Source organism: Poecilia reticulata, chromosome 2 (genome assembly GCF_904066995.2).
Source record: "Poecilia reticulata chromosome 2, P_reticulata-male-v2, whole genome shotgun sequence".
In the NCBI taxonomy this organism is placed as follows: Eukaryota; Metazoa; Chordata; class Actinopteri; order Cyprinodontiformes; family Poeciliidae; genus Poecilia; species Poecilia reticulata.
Window position 1 is genome coordinate 39,661,860 of NC_088831.1, and position 20,001 is coordinate 39,681,860.

At 37.2% G+C, this 20,001-nt stretch overlaps 1 protein-coding gene across 1 annotated transcript in view; it reads left to right on the plus strand.

The window, feature by feature from the left end:
* Positions 1 to 2,357: 2,357 nt before the first annotated feature.
* Positions 2,358 to 20,001, plus strand: part of ramp1 (receptor activity modifying protein 1) — a 56,852-nt gene continuing 39,208 nt past the window's right edge. The window contains exons 1-2 of the mRNA XM_008402391.3: positions 2,358 to 2,393; positions 3,135 to 3,193. Of these exons, the coding sequence (XP_008400613.2) occupies positions 3,136 to 3,193 (58 nt within the window). The 5' untranslated portion in view covers positions 2,358 to 2,393; position 3,135. The remainder of the gene's footprint in view (positions 2,394 to 3,134; positions 3,194 to 20,001) is intronic.

The following is a 20,001-nucleotide window of genomic DNA, read 5'->3' on the forward strand; positions in this document are numbered from 1 at the left end:
AGCAGCTACACAGAAACAAAATAAGACATTTTGCTCTTTTTTTATCCTATATAAAAAAAAATGGCTGTGAATACATCTACATGTTGTTCCTTTATCCTTACTTTATTTCCCTTATGGTTTATATTTTTTATACTTTTTGTCTGTACTCTGTAAACTCTTGAAAATGCTTTTTTTTTAGTGCACACATTTTGGTGAATGAAGCTGATTTTGATTCTGACAAACTGTCTGGACATGCAGATTTCATTTTCCTGAAGGAATTGACAGCTGTCCATACAACCAAAACTACCAACACCTGCTTCAATGACCAATGTATTATCGTGCTTTTGTTGGCCTGAATGTAACCCCATAGAGAGTCTAAACAGCTTTGATTGTTTGGAGGATAATAGGAGATACCAGAGAAAACAATGGAGACAAGCTAAAGGCCAACATTAAAGGCCATTTTCAGAAGAAAGATCTGTGAACCTCACTGTCATCTAACCTCTTTCTACACACTTTTCCCCCTCCTGACTGATCTGAGATCTGAAAAAGCAGAATTTCTCTCCTGCTCAGCCAACTTAGGCTCAGTCATTGTTGCCTGGCAGATTTTTTGTGCAGCTCTGATATTGTGGAACAACATGAAACCACACAAAGGTGTTTGGAAGAGAATAATATACAAGACCTTGTAGATGAGTCATCGTTGAACTGATTCAGATGAAAGTGTCTTTTGACATTGGGCTCAAAACAAGCTGCAGACAAAGGGAGGCAGTTTTTATACACTGTGAAAAGGCAGCACAAAGGTGTGTCCTTTCAGCTGAGGTTAAAACGTCTAAAATGTGTTTTAAATTCTGCGAAATAACAATAGAACAACAGATAGCCTCTTCATAATTAAATATAAATATTTTAAAAAGACTTCATACTTCTGTTTATTAAAGCTCAAAAACAGAGTTAAGGAAGTTGACTGAGAAAAACAAAGCTCTTCTATATAGTGGAACAAATTCAAACATAAAAAGCACATACAGCGGAGCTTACCCCACATGAGCACAAGGTGGCAGTGTTTAACTATCATAAATATTTCAGTCCTGAAGGAAAGCGGAACAAAACGCTTGATCGACACCAGACTTTTCTCCGTGCATCACAAATTAAAATATTACAAAAATATATACTTTTTGCTGTAATTCAATAAAAAAAAATCGAACTCGTGCATTATGTAAACTCACTCCACACGTAGTGATTAATTTGATGAACTAATTTTAATGATGGGACATTATAAATAATGAAAAGTTAAATTTTGTTTCTCAAAAAAGGGTAATATCACCAAATAATTGTTCTTTGTTCAGATTTTTTAGCCATGTAATGATCTACACAATCATGAAAAAATCTAATGACCTGACGAGTTTAAAAGCTGAAGTGTGAGTGATAACAGGCCATTGGACGTGAAAAGGATCAGGAACACAATAAAAAATCTTTAGAAGGTTTCGCTAAAAAAGAAACAAGTTAACATACTATAGTGGTCCAGTCAAAGTATCCAGGTGAGTTTTGGTGAATTAGAATATCATTCAAGCACGAATTTATTTCAGTAGCTCAAATCAAAGAGTGAAATTCATTTATTGATTTATAACACTCAGATGTGTTTTACCTTATTGAAAAACCTGAATTCAGTTTAACTGACAAACAGCATTATCTGTATTTTAATAAGGAAATATGGATGTTCCAGTTTCTCTTTGGAGTTTCTGTCATTGCAATGTACCTCATTGCAATGAGGTACATTGCAATGTACCTCATTGCAATGTACCTGGTAGGAAAAGATGCAGCATCTGCATCTTTTCCTACCACATTTTTTCCTTCCACTCATCTTTCCATAAACATGCTTGGATAGAGAGCTCTGTGAGCAACCAGCTCTTTTAGCAATGACCCTTTGTGGTTTGTCCTCCTTGTAAGAGGTGTCAGTTACCGACTGCTAAACAACAGTCAAGCAAGCAGTCTTCCTTGTGATTGTGTAGGCCACACGAAGGCCATAATATATTTATTTTCATTAAAAATACTATTTTCCTCGTCTTTACGGATCTTCTAAGAAGCTGGATTTTATTAGCTTTGAGCCATGCTTAGCAGAATTAAAAGAAATAAGCGCTTGTGTGTTTAAAGGAGCAATCTGCTGGATTTTATTTGAAACTTATTAAATTACGTTGAATAATTAATAAAGCATATGGTATGATTTTTGTAAAGTGGATGTGTTGTGAATTATATAAATAAAATTGTACTGAATTGAAAAATTGAATAGAAACTGTATGACATGCACATTTCTCTTTTAGAGCTGAATGAATTAAATAAATAAACAATTTGTTTGAAAAGAAACAACTAAAGAAAGTTACTCCAAAGATCTCCATGGCAAAGCGAAAAATCGATCAACTTTAAACGTAGGACTTTTTAACACAACATTTTGAATTTTGGGAGATTAGTGAAAACAGGAATGACACTGGTTTTTGTTTTGTTTTGCCAGTCGAGCTTGTTTCTGTTTTACAAGCTGAATCTTAGAAATGATGTGTCACTTTGTGTCCTTAAGATTGCTTCATGCACTCCAACGTTTATGTCAGATAACCAGTTCCAAGGTATTAGTATCAGTTCATTGCCTCCTCCCTCCCTCCCTCCCTTCCTCCCTCGCTCTCCTTCCCGGCGCTCTGTAATTTGTCGGGTCAGGTCTGAGTCCCCGCCGCTCACCCGGGTAGGTCTCTCTCTCGGCTCCGCCGGTGCCAGACTGACGCGTCCCGTTGCGCACAGCACTCTTCCAAACGCCGCATAGTTTCCACACAGTTCCCTTTCCGGATCTCTCTCTAACCTCGGGGCTTATAGAGAGAAGGGGGGGAAAAAAGCTTCTAACTTGACAACTCGGTACGTTTTCTGCCGGGATGATACGCGGTCGGTGACAGGAGGACTCGGGGGGAGTGGACGTGTAAGCGCGGGAGGATCAAGGACGAGTCCGGGCTCTCCCCCGAGCAATTTGCGCAAGGTGCTCCAGCGGTGGCTCGTGTTGCCGCATTTGGTGGATTTCTTTACCAGCAGCTACTTTATGATGTTTGCGGTTTCCCGTTGAGCTTTTGGTGGATCCGCTCGCTGCCTCCTCTGAAACTTGTCTCTCTTGATCGTTTCGGGAGCGACAGGATGGAGTCGCACGCCGGTTCAGCGCTGCAGAAACATGCTCTGCTGTGGTTCATCATAGGTGAGTCTCACCTGCTTCAATACATTTAAAGATCCCACAGTTTTAAATCTGGATAAATGGAAAAACTGATTTAATATTTTACTGATTAAGGACGAACCTGATGCTTTTCATCTTCTGAAAACTCACCTGCTCCGTTTGGCTCCAAAAGTGAAAGCTGTCAATTTAGTTTGTTTCTCATATCTGTAAAAGTGAACAAGTTTGCAAAAGTACATTTTAAAGTTTAAAGTTTCAATCACAAACTTCAGTGTAGTTAATTGTTGTAAAGTTTCACAGAATTTTACACTTGAGCCACAGCTATAGAGCTAAAACCACAGCTGCTTTTGCCAGGTGTATTTTGGACATTAGCCTGAAGTTTTAACTTTGATCCCACCTGACTTTGGTACCGGTGTTCAGTAAAATGTAGACTTTATATGAAGCTTATGATCTTCTTTCAACAAAGGTTTTCCTTCTTGCCACTCTTTCATGAAGGCCACATTTCTGGAGTGCATGAATAATAGTTGTCATGTCAGTAGGCTCTGTTCTTCTCATGTTTAGATATGTGCCATACTCTTTCCATGTCCAGGTGATGGATCGAGAAGTCACTTATGAAATGTTCAGAGCTGAAAATATTAGCTTTATTACATAACACTGCTTTAGCTTTGATCTTGATGATGCTGTTTGTTCACTACTTTTCTTTAACAAACGTCTTCACAAACAGCTGCAGCTGAATGTAGAGTACACACAGGTAGAGTTTGCTCACTGCTTAAGGGTCGATTCACATCATCCCTGTTTAGTCCGCTTTAATCAAACTCCAGTTTGTTTGCCTTAAAGGTCCAGCTCATTTGGGGAAAATGTAGATGAACTCTGACGCGGACGAAAGAAGTCTAAAAACCCAGGTCTCGGTTTGGTCGAAATGAACTCCGGTGTGGTTTGAATGCATATATGGAAACCTCTCCAAAAGCAGGAAGCTGATTATAATACAGGACTTTTGGGTAAATCCTACCAAAACAAACACGCAAGTCTTGTGCTTGGAAAAGTTTGTAGTGTTTTGCCAAAGACAAAAGAGAAATCTTAATGTTAAAATCTGATGCCACTCCATTTCTGTTTATATTTATTGAATAATGAAGTAGTGCTGATGTCTTCCTCAGAGGTTTTCATGTTGTTTCCTTAAGTAGTTCTTGGTGCAGCGCCACCACAGGTGAGAAGGTGAACAGGTTTTTCAAAGGGTTTGGTTCGTTTCATACAGTGTAGTGTGAAAGCAAACCGCACCAGCTGAAAATGTAACAAATGCTGCAGCTTTGGTCCTAATTGAACCAAGTCTGCCAGGCTACCAGGTGTGAAAACCCTCTATGTGCCTCCTGAAGGCGATTAGATGCCCTGGATTTTATTTTTGGAGCGTGAGATAAAATTCAGAAACAAATACACACCACACTTTTTAGATCCTTATTTTTTTTTTTCATCTTTTTTCTGTCCACATCACAATTTTAGGCTGCTTGCTTTTATTCTATTACATAAAATACAAATATTCTTAAGTTTGAGGTAATAATGTGATAACAGTTTAAGTAAAGGGAATAGCCTCTTTTACAACTTTTGGAAGAATATTAAGGTCTTTTAACTTTATTTGTTTTATAGATTTAGATAACTAGTCAGTTTATTTGTTCCAATAAATACCTAAGTTATGGGTTTGTTATAGGAAGAAATTAAAATGAACAGAGGATAAGTAGAGACGTCCAGCGCCCTGTTTACTGCCTAAACACAGTAATCTCTGTTTAAACTGGAACAAAACAAAAAAAAGGGCTGTTAGGCTGTCAGCGAAATGTGTGAGAGACACTTGATTTGTTTCCTTTTTTTCCCACATATTTATTTTTAAATATACTTTAATAAACACACTGGAAGATACATGTAAGTAACCAGACACTCACCTCCCAGATCTGCTGATAACAAGTCCAGTTTAAGCTTTTGTTTAAAATAACGTTGTGACATTTGGGTCCCAGTTAAGCCAGTCCTGTCTTATAAATTAGTTTGACATGGATTTTCCATGCCCTGCGACAGACTGGCGACCTGTCCAGTCGCCAGTCTGTCGAAACGTTCCACCGAAACGTTCACTGGAGATAGGCACCAGCACCCCTCTGGACCCCACAAGGGACAAGAGTGTTAGAAAATGGATGGATGGATGGATGGATGGATGGATGGATGGATGGATGGATGGATGGATGGATGGATGGATGGATGGATGGATGGATGGATGGATGGATGGATGGATGGATGGATGGATGGATTGGTTTTCTGTTATTTTTGTTTTTTGAGGGTTTCATGAAATCAGTAAATCTGGTTGAGATGTTGGAAAGCTCCACAACCTGGAAACGCTCCTGAAAACAGAAGAAACTCTGGCAGCAGTGAGAAAATAAAGGAAGATAGGTCAAATACACAGAAACCACGTGAACACACAGAGAGACGCGTTTCCATTTCTTTCAATCTAGATGGAGATATTTTTGGCATTGAAGATATTTGGGGATTTCGGGCATTATTTTTGCTTCTTTCTTCCCTCAGACACATTATATGCAAGAATGTCCCACTATTAGGTGTCAGAAATGTTTTATGTTATGCATTATAGATATATTAGAACAGAGGATATGCAGCAATTATTTTGTTTAAAAGAGAATCAAATTTCTCCAGAGAAAGACGTCATGCTGAAGGAAACATTTGTTTCTGTAAGCCCAGTTAAGTCACCGCTCTTCCACTTTGTACCCTCAAAGACTGAAGCTGCATTTCTGAATGAGTCACTATATTGCAGTGGTTTAAAGGTGTCTGAAAGATATCTCTATCCATTTTATTTTATTATCTGTTGATGAATTATTGATGCACTGCTGAGTGGCAAATAAGGTCCACAGGTGTCCACCTTTGTGAATTTCTCCTCTTTCTGTTTACACATTGAAACTCCTCCATATTATTTAAATAGTTTTATCATATCATATCATATATTCCATATATTTGATAAAATGTTTTTCTGCAGAGCTTCAGAAACCAAGTTCTTCTTGAGAATTGCCTGATTTGGTTTAAACCTACTGCAGTCAGTGACGGTTGAAGGTTTATTTCCAAACCTTCAGCCTTGTATCTTATTGAAACATTTAGTAAAACAACTTATAGTTAACAATACATCATTGTTAAGTTTGTGACAGGCTCTGGACTTTTGCCTTTTGAGAAATGATTGCTTCTGGCATATTGAGGTTTTAAACGATTGGATCTGATTTTATTCCTTTGCTAACGTTTGGCTGTAATGTACAGGTTCTTCTAAAAAAATTAGCATATTGTGATAAAGTTAATTATTTTCCATAATGTAATGAGAAAAATTAAACTGTCATATATTTAAGATTCATTGCACACCAACTGAAATATTTCAGGTCTTTTATTGTTTTAATACTGATAATTTTGGCATACAGCTCATGAAAACCCAAAATCCCTGTCTCAAAAAATTAGCATATTTCATCCGACCCATAAAAGAAATGTGTTTTAATACCAAAAAAGCCTATGTTCAGTTATGCACTCAATACTTGGTCAGGAATCGTTCAATGCTGTGTGGCATGGAGGCAATCAGCCTGTGGCGCTGCTGAGGTGTTATGGAGCCCAGGATGCTTCGATGGCCTTAAGCTCATCCAGAGTTTTGGGTTTTGCGTCTCTCAACTTTCTCTTCACAATATCCCACAGATTCTCTGTGGGGTTCAGGTCAGGAGAGTTGGCAGGCCCATTGAGCAGAGTAACACCATGGTCAGTAATACCAGTGGTTTTGGAACTGTGAGCAGGTTCCAGGTGGTGCTGAAAAATGAAATCTTCACCTCCATAAAGCTTTTCAGCAGATGGAAGCATGAAGTGCTCCAAAATCTCCTGACAGCTGCTGCATTGACCCTGGCCTTGATAAAACACAGTGGACCAACACCAGCAGCTGACATGGCTCCCCAGACCATCACTGACTGTGGGTACTTGACACTGGACTTCTGGCCTTTTGGCATTTCCTTCTCTCCAGTCTTCCTCCAGATTCTGGCACCTTGATTTCCGAAAGACATGCAAAATTTGCTTTCATCCAAAAAACGTACTTTGGACCACTGAGCAACAGTCCAGTGCTGCTTCTCTGTAGCCCAGGTCAGACGCTTCTGCCGCTGTTTCTGATTCAAAAGTGTCTTGACCTTTGACCTGGGAAATGCGGCACCTGTAGCCCATTTCCTGCACATGCCTGTGCACGGTGGCTCTGGATGTTTCTACTCCAGACTCAGTCCACTGCTTCCTCAGGTCCCCCAAGGTCTGGAATCCATCCTTCTCCACAATCTTCCTCAGGGTCCGGTCACCTCTTCTCGTTGTGCAGCGTTTTCTGCCACACTTTTTTCTTCCCACTGAGGTGCCTTGATACAGCAGTCAGGGAACATCCTATTCGTACAGAAATGTCTTTCTGTGTCTCACCCTCTTGCTTGAGGGTGTCAATGATGGCCTTCTGGACAGCAGTCAGGTCAGCAGTCTTAGCCATGATTGCAGTTTGGAGTAATGAACCAGGCTGGTTTTTTTTAAGAAAACCTCAGGAATCTTTTGCAGGTGTTTAGAGTTACTTTGTTGATTCAGATGATCAGGTTAGCTGCTCGTTCAGAGAACCTTTTCATGATATGCTAATTTTTTGAGACATGGATTTTGGGTTTTCATGAGCTGTATGCCAAAATTATCAGTATTAAAACAATAAAAGATCTGAAATATTTCAGTTGGTGTGCAATGAATCTAAAATATATGACAGTTTAATTTTTATCATTACATTATGGAAAATTAACTTTATCACAATATGCAAATCTTTTGAGAAGGACCTGTATATTTCTCATGGCTGTCTTGGAAATACTCCCTTGTTCCCCTGGAAGAGCTGAAAGAGACAGATGGGAACAAGGAGTTCTGGGGATGTTTGTCCAGATTGTTGCTTCTACGACCCGGTCCCAAATCAGCAGCAAAAACCACATAATCGGAAATATGAGAATCGTATTTTTTCATATACAGAAGAAGACGGACATTTTTAAGAAGCTTTTCTAACTCATTACTGGATGGATGAAAACAACTTGATTCTATCTTTGAGATAAAAAACATCTTCATAATAACTGACACTCCATTCAATTCAGGACGGTGTGGCCATGTCCACAGGAAAAAATGCACAGATGTGAGCACGCACCAACAAAACAAACCAGTGGACAACACCTGGACAACAAGAAAAACAGAATGACTACTGAAATGGAGTGTGTGATTTCCTAGACGCATGCATTCGTTTTTCTGAACCGCTAAACCGCTCTCCCCACTCAGGATTTACTCCTTGGCAAACCAGAGCTGTCAAAACGCTGGCCGAGAGCTTAACCAATAAACAGCTTAGAGCCACTTTGGGATCAGTGAGAGCTACTTCATGAGATATGATGTCCAGCCTGTCAGGAAGCGAAAGGGTTTTCCCCCCAAATCTGTTGGTCAGACTCAAACAAAAAGTGGAAAGATGCCTTTTAATAGAAAAGCTAGAACAACTGCACACTTTTATAGAGTCCGTGACAAAAACTCAACGATTCACCACACCTGGCATGCAAAAAAAAAATTAGAACCTCAAGTACTAGAACTAGAAATATAAATTGCACTTAGCCTTTAATAAACAGGTTCATGTGTTATTTGTTTTTCACTTTAACTTATTTACTTTGTATTTCACCTGAAACAACATCAAGCTAAAAGTAAACATCACTAGCACTAGAGGAAAGTCAGCTGAAGTCCAAATCCAGCTGCCTGCAGCGTTCAGTCCAAAACGCTGCACAAGACAAACAACAACAAACTGATGCTGCTGTGCAGAGTAACTCTGACCTGGGGGGATTTCCCAACAGCATTTAAATACATTCATATACAGTGTTGTCTAAATGCCAAAACAACATTTAGTTTTTGAAAATGTCTGTGCAGTCATATTTAAAAAATTCTACATTTCTTATAAAGTCTGTTTAAATGGCACTTGCTGTGTAGTGGAGCCAAGTGGCGTTATTTTTTTCCCCTCCATCTTCTGTAGTTTCGTTAAACTTCTGATTTCCCTTTACTACCGGTTACTCTTAGCTCCATTAGCAAACCGCCGGAGTAATCCTGATGCAGATGATGCTGCCACATCAGGACAGGCGTTTGCAACCTGCAAGCGGCTCTTTGGACTTCCCTCAGTGGCTCTTAATATCTGTGGTTACGCTGCATGTTCACACTTTGATGCTCTAGCTGGGGTGTTCAGAAGAGCTTCCTCTGATCTTTGTTTCCTCTAACAAAAGCACAGAATGAGTGTTGTGGATTTACAGAAACAGTTATGACTTATCGTTGCCACCAGGTTGCCTCGTCGTCGTTCGACTGTGCTCCAGTCTAAAATTGTAAACCCAAAAAAGAACTTTGTAAAATCCTGAAAAAAAACACAGTAGAATCTCAATTCACATCTTTGATTCTGTGTGGCACACAGTTTTTAATCTGTTAGGCTTTGTGGGTATTGCTAAAGCTTGATTTAATACTGTAGTAAGCTAATCAAAGGCTACAACAGGTCATTATTAAATAAATTATTCCCCCGTTTTAGCTGTAATTTATTTTTTTTTAGATAAAGGGGAAAAGGACTCGGTTACTCTATTCAGCGCACAGAAAAAGAGTCGCTTTAATCCTCTTTCTCTGAGGTGGTGTTCTTTCAAGTGACAGCCTGGGATTCAATTTAAATTCATTCAACATATTCCACAAACAGCAAGCAACTTTGCTGCTGGTATAGTCAAACGGCAGATAGGAAACACTTTGTGGAATGACTCACAGGAAAACATCAGGAAACTCTGACAATGTGGGCTTAATGACTGCAAGCAATTAAAACACAGCAGTTTGAATTGTGTAAGTTCAACACTATGAATGATTTATAAGCTGCATGAATACATAAACAATCTTATTTTAATTTGTGATCTGTAGGTTTTATCTGTAATCAATCGAATCTTCTGGAATCCAGACATATAATTTCAGTTTATATTGACTTATAAAGATTAACAAAATACCTTCAATGTTTTTCTTGTTCTTCCCATTTTAAAGAGTTGCTAAGATACAGAGTTCTGTGACAAACAGGAAGTTATGGATTGCTAACTGAATGTAATATCACTTTACAAATATGCTCTCTAGTTATATTTAGTTGTAGCTGTTTCCCGTCCACATCTAATAAATGTAATGATAATAAAATTTAATTTAAAAGTAGAAGAGTATGGTGCTGAAACAAAAGACAGAATTATTTTGGAGCTTTTTACATTTCTTTACTATAAGACCCACATATTGTGGAAGGCCATTTTGGTGATGTGTGACTCTTATTATTATTATTATTATTATTATTATTATTATTATTATTATTATTATTATTATTATTATTATTATTAATTAATTTATTTATTTTTATTTATTTTTTTTTACGTCTTGGGAGCCCTAATAAACTGCACAGAAAACATTGAACCTTCATCTCCAGACGGTCAGGAAACTATTAGGGGAGTGTTGTTGAAAAAAGCTTTATCTGCTATGCTATTAATAACCATAGAAACAGCTCAAATCTTGCATAAACAGGCATTGCTTATTTGTAAAATTTGTTTGGTAAAGTTTAAAATCTTTCTTTCCCATTCTGACTCAGTGCAGCTGCTCTCATCCCCCTCTGGTTGTAGAAAGAGTCAAATTTCTTTTGTATTTTACGATAATAAATACAAAGAAAACAAAAACAGGCTGGCATTTTATGCCATTTACTTACTGCTTTTGCTACAACACAAATGTTACTGCAAAATTGTTGTGGTTAGTTGATTCTACATCCACAGCTTAAAAATATTTTCTTTACAGTAGTCATGAGAACACAAAAGAGGTGTAGAGTCAGAGAAACTAAGATACTCAGTTGATTCTGCCTCCAGACACTGTTGGGTTAATTTTTCTTTGAGGGTTTGTCTTATAGGTCCAGGTTAAGCCCTAAACTCTCCATAAGAAGTGGATTATTTTTTAAAAATAGTATGCTTTTGTTTAGTCTCTCATACTTGAACCCAGTTCCAGTGTGAAAAGACTCAAGAGGGCGTTTAAAAGAAGCGTCACAAATCAGTGGGGGTGGAGGGCCAGTGGCAGCTCAGAGGCTTTAAGAAGACAGAGAGAGCGATAAATGAGGAAGGTGGGACTGGATAGTGTAAGTTTTAATAGTGCTGATATATAACTGTGCCCTGCTGTGTGTGGAGTTGGAGCCGTGTGTGTTTGTGTGCATCCTGCGCGACAGATCCGCCTACAGGACTTTGGCTAATTAGAAAGATAGTGAGCGGGGATTAAAAGGAGGAAAAGAAAGCTCAGAAAAACGGACTCACCCTGCTTTAGTGCAGCTGCTTTTCTTACTGCTTTAGAATATTTAAAAACTTTCTGTGTACACGCTTCCTGAGTGCCTCTTTGTGTTTCCCTTCTTAGGCTTTCAGAGACATGATGTGAGTTTTAAGCAACTTTGTAGCTAGAATAGCTTTTACAGTTTGTGTTTCTACACTACAGCATGTAACTACATATAGAACAGTGGATGTGTATTAACAAATGAAAGAGTTGTTCCCCCTTCATAACTTTTGGATGGGATTATTAAATCTAAAGATAGGCTGCAGCTTCCATAGTGGAAAAAAATAGGAATATTTTGTGTCAAGTCACCAAAAAGGAGCTAATATCCCATTTTGGGATGTTATAATCAGTTGTAGATCTTTTGCTGCATTAGAAAACTAATGTCGACGTTGTTATAATAGCCTTTTAAATATTCAATTTACCCACTGCACTGTTAATTCATACAAATTGAAATTTTAAATGATTTTTATACAAAAAAGAAGCTTGTTTTTTATTTTTAAAGAGATTAACATTTCTTAAGGGATAAAACAAAGTAAATAAGTTTCAATTAAAAAAAACTTCTTATTAACCTTTTATTTAAAAAATGTCATATATTTCAGTAATCTGTTGGATGATCTTTATTGGCATTACAACGATCAAGTCCTTCTTATAATTAATTGCTGACCATCTTCTTAATTTTTGCCCAGTTCCACTGGTATATAACATTTTATCTGTGACGATAAGCTCCAGGTCTTTGAGGTTGGAAGGCCTCAGTGCCACAACCCTAATCTTCAGCTCCCTCCATTAGTTGGGACCCTGGCTGGGCCACTCCAAATATGGTAGTAGTACTTTCTGTCAGAAGAAACCTGTTATTAAGATTAAAAGATTACTTCAATTTGGTTTAATTGTATCTGATATTTTTGACAACATCATGCCAACCTTGGCCATTAATGCTTGATTAACACACGTTTCTGAGTTAATGTGTCTGATTGCTGCGCAAATGTTTGTTGGATGGCCAGTTTACTATTTTTGTTTTATTTATAATACTCTTGCTTAATAATGGTTTTGTTCCTCACTTGTTTCCTGTGGCCCCTGCCTATTGATGACCTGACTAGACGCTGTTACCAATAGCTAGCTAATCACCTGTCTACCATTTTTAATCAGGCCACCTGTTTTTACTCCTAAACGGGTCCTTCCAGTAGATTTAAAACTCTGAACTCTGAAACTGCCATTTTGCAATTGAGTTACTGATTAACTCCTGTATGAACTTACAAATAAAGTTTATAGCAGTGTTATTAGTGGTTAGTGTGAGTCATGTTTTGGCTAGGATGCATAGGAATGTATTTAGAAATCAGTCTGCGCAAGTGGCTCAGTTTCAAATTTAATTTAAGTGTGAAAAAGGGTTTTGATTGAAGTCAAGATTTTCGGTGAAGGAAGCACTAAGTTAACTTAGCGCATCACTGAAACGTCACTCATCCTGCTGGTACAAATGTAGCAAATTGATTGATTGATAATGTCAAGTAACAAATGAAGTTTAAAATGAAACATACATTGTTTGTCTATGTATTACATAACTAAAAAAATGATGTGCAAGTTAAATTTGCAGGGATGATGTGACGTTGAATTGAGAAGGCTTGGTAATAAATGATATACAGCGGACTTATTTTTTTATGGAAAGTACCTTCAAATTATTTACAAAAAAATCTGCATATTTGTGGATTTTTTTTTGCAAATATATAAAATATTTGAAAACATTGTACAGTTTGTGGAGCTGAAATACCCCTCTGGTGCAACTCTATTTGATATGTTGTTGCCTGGCATTTGCAAAGCACCCAATCCAGGAGCCCCATTCATTTTCCTTGTAGCTAACATGACTGTAGATGTTAGTTTCTGTTGTAATGCCAAGATAGTTTAAACTGAGCGTTTTGATGCATATTAAGATATATTTGGTATTTAAACTTTGAACACCGGCAGATATTTGTGTTTTTAGAGGATCTGAAGTATTTGTGAATTTTTGCTATGGTAATTAATTGCAGCTCTGATTTACTACCTCAGTAAATAGTAGGTGTCCACTGACATAACGGAGTTACAATTTGAATCTTCTGCTTTGTGTGAAGACCACAGGAATAGACACTGACTTGTTATTTGTTCATCAGGTTGGAGTGATGTCTCCTCTTTCCCCCAATTTGCTTCTGCAGCGATAAAAAGCCTAGTCAACATTCCTGCAGCTTAATGGGCTTTAAATAATTCATTGTATTTTAGGTTGAGGAATCCCAGCAGGATTCACTCTGCGACACGGATCAGATTGAGGTCAGGGATGTGAACTACTGACCTTTTATTTCTCTCTTCTGTTTGCAAAAGTGTCTTCATATTTCCTGGACGCAGAAGGCCATGCGGTGGTAGAGTCAACGCCATTACAGGTTAGATGTTCAGGGCTAATTTATTCGTGGAAATCTTCCTTCATAAGCCACATCATAAAGAACCCGTGTAGAAAGTTTTGGGAGCTTCTGTAAAGATTAAAAGGAAAATGATACCACAGTTTGAATTACACACCAGAGCTTCAATGAACTGCCAGCTATCAGCGCCTCTTTGATTCCTCCTTTTCTCGCTGCTTGTGATGTGTAACTTGCCAATTTACTGGAAGGGATTTGGTGTCAAATAGCATGAGGCAGAGCAGAAAATCCCAAACTGAAGCACGTTACAGCGACTGTTTTGTATACTGTCATTAGAAATGTAATCGCCTCCAATTTACCTTAAATGCCTTAAAATTATGACCAAAATGATTTAAAAGGTGTTTTGCAGATCAAGTTTACCGTTAAGACAGATCTGAGCTGTAGCTTCGATAACACTCAGCATTACTTTAGATAATTTGAGAGGGGGTTAATCTCCGCCCTGTGGCCACTGGTATATGGGGACAAATTGCCCATTGCTCCACAGTGATCACCTCATTTAACAGCTCATCTGTCTGTGACCGCCCGGCTTCCTATCTCGTTTTGACCCCAGGTAGCTGAGGCGCCTCATACTGTGTCTGCTTGACTGAGCTGAGGATCTGCTTTAGTGTTTTCCTTATAGGGGAAGAAAAAGATTAATAATAGCACTTATTCTCTACCTCAACCCCTCTCTGATGAGTTGCTCTAATTAAATTAGCACCACTTAATGTTTCCATATTGAAGATGATTTTTTTTCCCCCAGCAACCTTCTCTTTTTATTTGTTGCTTGGTCTTGCTGTTAATGTGTATTATTCACAATACTGTAAAGAAATATTTTCCGCCTGTTATATGTTGCTTTTCTTCAGTCTCACTTAGATGTTTCAGATAAGTTGAGTGATTTTTTGTAGTCAAACTGACCACTCACAGTAGGGGTGCACTGATTTATCGGTGCCAATTTCCTTAATTTTGGGAGATCTGTGACATGTGAAGCCGATCTTATTTACTGATCTTATCTGCATCAACAAAGGTCTAAAAATAAACCACTGTCCTCTTCTACTCTCCTGTGAGAAAGGTTTGAGTGACATACTGAACCACCAGGTCATGTCTGCACGTTTCCAGTTAATAATATACACCCTATTGTTACCGACTCAGCAACTTTCTTGTTGTATTTAGCAACATTTCAGACAAAAAAAATGGGTATCGGCCAAAATCGGAATCGGCAGGTCAGGTTTTTTAAAGATCGGTAATTGGGGATCGGCCAAAAAAACTGCAATCGGTGCACCCCTAACTCAGAGTGCTTCCCACTAGAGCAAGATTCACATTCAGATTAGTACGCAGCTCGGAGTGCCTTGCCCATTAGCACATTGACATGAGGCACCTGGAGTCAAACTCACAAGTTTTGGATTGCAAAATAGCTACTATTCATACTGAGCCAGGTTTGCCTAAAATCATTCGACAAACCTTAATATTAGACAAGGAAAACCAAATTAAATTTAAAAACATAGTTTTTTAATAATGACTTAATTTATTAGGGGGAAATAAAGGTTCAAACCAATCAAAACTTATGTCAAAAAGTTTTTTTTGTGTGTTAAACCTGACTTAAGCTGTGTTTAAAAAGTAGCTAAACTCCAAATCAACTTTTCAGTACATGAAGTTACCTGTAGAATTAATCACACAAAGAAATATCTGGACCCGGCAGCAGAATCAAACTTCAATAGGATCAATGAGGTTGTGCTTTTATGTTTTGTCTAATGCAACCTTTGCTTTAATTCAATTTCTTTTTTGTATTTAATCATAAAAAAAAATCATAGTTAGGCAGAGAAAGCTAAGCCACGAAATAGGAACAAGCTTCCTGGAAAAAAGGGGAAGTTCCCAGATTTATAGTTGAGCCATGCATGAAAGTTTTAAAGAATGAAGACTAAACATTTTGAGTAACTGAATAAGACCAAATGCAAGATACTTGAATTAATATTGTTTTAATGCTAAATTAGCTATGTGATTTTGACAATGAACTTGGGATGGTAAAGATCACCGATGTGGTGTTGGAGGAAGATAGTAGGGAAAACAGAGATCGTAGTAGTGATAGTAGAGAAAAGGTGACTGACTGGAGCGTGAGATGCACAATAACAAACGGTAGGAGCATACATCGAGGTGGACAAGACAAGTGGACAACAATAACAAAAACTAACATCAGAATATAAAACACAATGTTGTCTTTAAGTTGTTTTTTATTTATATAATCTCAGGAATATGAGAAAATGTTTAAAGGACCTCGGTCAATTCTTAGTGCCTCTTCTCATTCTTGAGAACTGCCAATCTTAGAGGAGGACGTTCACAACATGAGGCAGGCCCACATAATTAAATCTGTGTGCAGTCTAATTTTGTGCAAAAGACAGAGGGAAATAGTGAACAAAACAGATGAGGACTCAGAGGGATTGCTTTGACATAAATCAAGAGGGAGTGGGTAAAAGAAACCCACCCACAGCATGTGGGGAAAAATGAGAAAACATTTGATCTGGACATTTGAACGCTAACATTAAATGCTTTTTTGTCTGTTTTGAGGCTAGCTTGTGTTTTTCATGTATTTCTGTGTTTGGGTTTATGTTTGCTGTACACATGTACATGTGTGCATTTGCCAAGCAATAACCCAGTTTTCACCGTTACGCCTCAGCAACTAATGAGGAGCACCCAGGCACTGCTGCCTGGTTAATGAAGCATATTTGAATCTGTGTGTCTGTGAATGAATGCGTGTGCTTATATGTGTGTGTCTGCTGGGTTTGTGTGTGTTAATGTCTTGTCTGCAATGGCAGCCATTAACAATTGTCCAGATGGTATGAAGGCAACGCTGGACCCTCCATTTTGACTTATTATTATTTTCTCTTAACTTTAACCACAATCATGGATTGGTAACATATATGTGTATAAAAACATTAGTGAAGCACATTTGCCTCAACTCTAAACTCCCAAACTCATTTTCAGTGGCTGACGATGATGGACTGATTTGATAAGCCAAATATTACAAAAGAACAGAGGTTTGAATTATTTGTCAGCATGGATTTGACACAGTTGTCTGCCAAGTGTTCTGAAGTGAGGAATTGCTCAAAGTTTTATGTTTTACTGTAAAGTGCTTGCATTAAATAATACATGTACTAAGATACATGTAGACATAAACCTACAGGGTGATGCAACAACTATTTTAGGTTACACTACATTACTTTTTCATCTTTGACTAAATTTAATTCCATTTTTATACCTTTGTTGTGTTTAAACATTGTGAAAGTATTTAACCTGCTGACATTGTTTTACATTTTAAAAGTGTTATTGTTTTCTCTGAGATGGACCAACACTCAATTCACAGAGTAGTGTGCATTTGTAATGTAGTAGGACAATAATACAAAGTTTTGAATATTTTTTTTGTGAGTAGAAAATGTGTGAAATATAATATAGAAAAGCTCAAAGCTTCTTGAAGGCAATGGATTGTGTCCTTATGTCCTCTAAATTAGCTGTAAAATCAAATTTCACTTTATGTTACATCTGGTTTAAACTATAGAAGTTCTATTTTAACAAACACATAAAATAGATTGTGGCTCTTCTCTGTGTTTTTGTTAAAATTAAAGATGAACATTGTCACTATGTCCACACCAAAAGATGATTAAAGGAATAACAGGTTCAGAAATGATCCTTCCTTATCTTTAGTGAGAGCAATAAACTTTACAACACTTTTTTCTTATATAAAGCCATCTGAAGCCAAAGAAGATCACAGATTCCTGTTTTATGACACGAAGTGTATATGATTTCAGTAATGTGTTCTGTTGAAGCCCCAGGCATATAATCTAGAGAGGTTTACTTCATCTGTCAGTGTTTGTTCTGAGGTTGCACGAAACTCTACTCAGCCTAAAAAAGCACAGGCTTTACATTTTTTACTTCTGTTTTTACTCACTACCCAAAAAAAATGTTTAATCAGAATGTTGTTTCACTTGCATTACAATTAATTCACACTTTTAATTCATTACATTTTAAAAATGTAAAAAAAAAAAACATTAAATGCTTATATAATTAGATTATCTTCCTGTCGGATTCATATTTCCTGGTAACCAGAGAAAAGTTCCTCTCCAGAGGCTTAACAGGATCATATTTATCTCTCGATCTCTACAACTATGTCCTTTCAGTCAAAGCCAGTGAACCAGAACCCGTGAAAAATTAACAAGCATTCACTCGGCCTGTCGTGCCTGATGGGTCAGATTACAAACGTAATCTGACCATGGGATGAATGTTTTAAAGTTGTGAGACTGGGTGAGAAAAAGGACAGAAAAAGGATGAAGATTAATGTCCAGAGTCCAGAGTGGAGAGACAAAACCTGAGTCAGTATGAGGATGACATAAGAAGTTTCCAATTTAGTCACAGTTTGTAAGAACTGCCTTGGTAAGAAGGATTGAGTTACTGGTTGTTAATGCATGACAGCAGCTTCCTGTAGGTGATTTACACTTTGCAGATTAACCCTAAGTGTGTTTACCTCAACATAGCATGTTGGTGATGAAGAATAGTGTAATCTTCATCAAAACAAAGGCAAAAGACTCATTTTGTTGGAACAGAAGAGGCAACAGCCACAAAACAAATAGCTGAACTGTACGGATACCTGAGAGGCTCTGAAAATGCTTAGAATTTTAATCGATTGAACACCAAATATACCTAATTGTTATTCTGTTTCCTGTCTGGCCAAATATGGTGACATATCTAAAATCCTTGGTCTAAATGTGAAGAAATAGATGACTTAGTATTGCTATAATGTCACAGCATTACAGCAGTTTCTTTTATTTCATTTATTTTCTCTATTGTTAAGTATCAACTGACTATCGGGTGATAAAAGACTGATTGCTTTACTCAAATCTGTAGCTTTCTTGCAGTTTAAACCTTTATGAAAGCACCTGAAAAGCCAATTTTTCCAGGATCAAAATCCCTTTGTTACAAGGTCATTTGCTTTGAATGGTCTTTATTTTTGAGTCAAGCAACATAGTGTGCGAAAAGGAGGTTGAGAAAATCTTCCAAAAGTTCAATATAAAAACTAAGTTCATCAAAGAAAGCCAAACACATGTTTTTATTTTATTTTTTTATTAATGATTAGCTAAATTGGAAATATTTCTTCTTTATGTAAGTCTTCAAAGACTCTTACAAATCCTTGATACTCAATAGGAAATATTGATTAAACATTCAGAAATGACTTTTGTAAATTGCTCCTTTGTGTTGCTCTTGAGTTCCTCCTTGGTTATAGAAATCAACTCCCACCATTTTAGACGTTTGCACAAAACACAAAATTGTGTCTCTATTTTCTCCTTTTCAAGAATTAATTTATCTCAGAAGAAGGTGATGCTGTGCAGATGACCTCATAAAGAAAGCTGCAGACTGTCCACTGACGGGGACAAATAATTATAACTATTTAACAAACTGTTTCTGTGTTTTAAATATTCATGATTTTTGAGATTGCTCTCCAAATTTTATTTACATTTTCCACATTTGTTGACTGTTGGTTGATTTACTGATTGTAGACCTGTACCAAATTTCATTAAACATTATTGCTAATGGCAACTAAAACTCTGAAACTGACAACTTCAGTAAAAGTACATAATTTTTAAGGTTGAGTTTTTATATAATGTTTTTTTTAGTTTGAGTCTATTTGTTGAAAACTCAATTTCTGTACAGGAGCTCAGTGCAGTGAGGCTGTTTTATTTACATATTTTTGCCTCAGCGTCAGCAATAAATAGCTTAGAAACATTGTTGCAGCAGCGAGTCAATCAATCAATCAATCAATCAATCAAATTTTATTTGTATAGCACATTTCAGCAGCAGGGCATTTCAAGGTGCTTTACATAATTAAAGAAAAAATAAAAACAGCATGTGACATTGAATGAACAGTAAGAAAGAGAAAGAGATTTTAAAAAATAAATAAAATAAATAAATAAAAAAAGATAAAAAACACAGTGAGTGTGTGTGAGTCCTCGTTACAAGGCCAGCTGGCATTTCAAACCTCTTCTCACTGTAAATGAACCATGC